The 1668-nt window shown below is 54.1% G+C and overlaps 1 protein-coding gene across 1 annotated transcript; it reads right to left on the bottom strand.

The window, feature by feature from the left end:
* Window positions 1–442: 442 nt before the first annotated feature.
* On the bottom strand, window positions 443–876 carry BBK36DRAFT_1163794 (hypothetical protein; the record flags this gene model as incomplete). The annotated part of the gene is made up of 2 exons (XM_024894575.1): window positions 443–493; window positions 727–876. The coding sequence occupies 2 exons, from the start codon at window positions 874–876 to the stop codon at window positions 443–445; spliced, it is 201 nt and encodes a 66-aa protein (XP_024744944.1).
* Between the last annotated feature and the right edge of the window lie 792 nt (window positions 877–1668).

Below are 1668 nucleotides of genomic sequence, written 5' to 3'. Positions count from 1 at the left end.
CTAATCATGCCGCTGGGCGACTCCGGGGGTGGTTGGGCTGATGAGCAGGGGAAGGGCGATCTATTTTGTTCTTCCCTCACGTTTGCTTGGGGTTTGCTGCTGATGTTCTTTTGCTGGCTGGGAGAATTGGTGACTGTTGCTGTACACAGTATCTGTTCTGAGCGCTGGACCAGGGCGATGGTTGGAAATGAGGTGTTCGCCTTGTCTGACTCTCTCCTCTCCTCGTGTGATTGTTAAGCGGCGGGTTAGCAGATGGCACAGCGTGGAGATGCTCTGATCGTGCAAGACCCGTGAAGGAAGATGGATTCGGTACTGGAGAGCAGAAGATGGGATCGAGAGCAAACGGTGAATGACCGAGTTGAGAGTGAAAAGTCGCGAATTTTGGATTAGTAGCCTGCACACTGCTGACTCCAGGCTGAGGCGCCGCAAGCTGAGTTCATGTTCAAATCGACGCCGGCATGCCGCCAAGGTCCAGTGCCTCCAGCTGCTGGTACTGTAACCTTAAGGCAATTGCCGGAACAACCCCCCAACCCCTGTGGCCCTGGTGCCATTTGCGAGGGCTTCTAGGGGGTCTCTTCCAGCAGCAGTTACAGCGTAGGCTCCCTTTGTCTCGGAGCCTGTACAATACGAGCAGCCTCACCTTGATCTCACATCAGGACAGGCAGCCAACCAGCGCTCCCTTACATACACGCTCATGTATGCGCATGTACTCCATGCCTTACATACAGCACCAGCATCGACAACAACCCAAAAGCGACAGAAGCCAAACCCCGTCCACTTCCCAAGATGGGCCTCCAGATATCCCAGACAGATCTCCCAGATACGCATCCGCCCATTCAGGAGCCCTCCCAGCAGAATACACCCCTGACTAGCCATGCGAGCGAGCCACCAAATAAGCCCTCCCCCCCCCCTGACGCGGAACATGCTGTTCTGGCTGCATGGCAAAAAAAGAAGAGCCCTATCGCGAGATAAGGCGTCGCGCCCATTGGCTCCAGCATCCGTCCGCTAATACGGAGGATACTTTCTTTACCTTGTGGTGATGATGAAGAAGAGGACCTCGATCGAAACCCGTTCGCAGAAACCCGTAGTAAAAGTACTTCCAGCCCAGCCAGCCAAAAAAGCACCCCTGAAACACACAATACACACGTACAGAAGCCGGAAGAAGAAGTGAGGGAGAGACCTTTGATCGTTCATTCAGCTCCAGCTCACTTCCATTTCCGTAACTTCTGTCGCCATTTTCCTGAGGCGGCTCTTCTCCGGGAGACTGTGTGGCTCCCTTTCCATTGTCACGCATCCAATTGTTTCAACGGCATTCTTTCCTGGCCGCCCTCTTGTACGTCAACATCAACACCTCCCTCTTCTCTCAGCTTTTCTTCCATCCCGACTTCATCGGCTTCCACCATCTCTCTCTACTCGTCGTTCAACGCGTCCAATTGACTTGATCAAGCGTTGTACCGCCATCGTCTGTTTACTCGCTATCCAACATGTCACTCCCTACCACCAGCAAACCGCGCCCCCAAACGCTAACTCCTCCTCCTCCTCCTCCTCCTCCTCCTCCTCCGCCACCGACACCACAACTATCGCTAACAACAACAACAAACGAACTACCGCCGCCTCGCATAACACCACCAAACCGAACCTTCTTCCTAGCCTACCTGTAGACGCTAC

This window comes from Trichoderma citrinoviride (genome assembly GCF_003025115.1).
Source record: "Trichoderma citrinoviride strain TUCIM 6016 unplaced genomic scaffold BBK36scaffold_61, whole genome shotgun sequence".
NCBI classification, from domain to species: domain Eukaryota; kingdom Fungi; phylum Ascomycota; class Sordariomycetes; order Hypocreales; family Hypocreaceae; genus Trichoderma; species Trichoderma citrinoviride.
The sequence above is the reverse complement of the archived record's forward strand: the minus strand, read 5'-3'. Positions and strand labels throughout refer to the sequence as shown.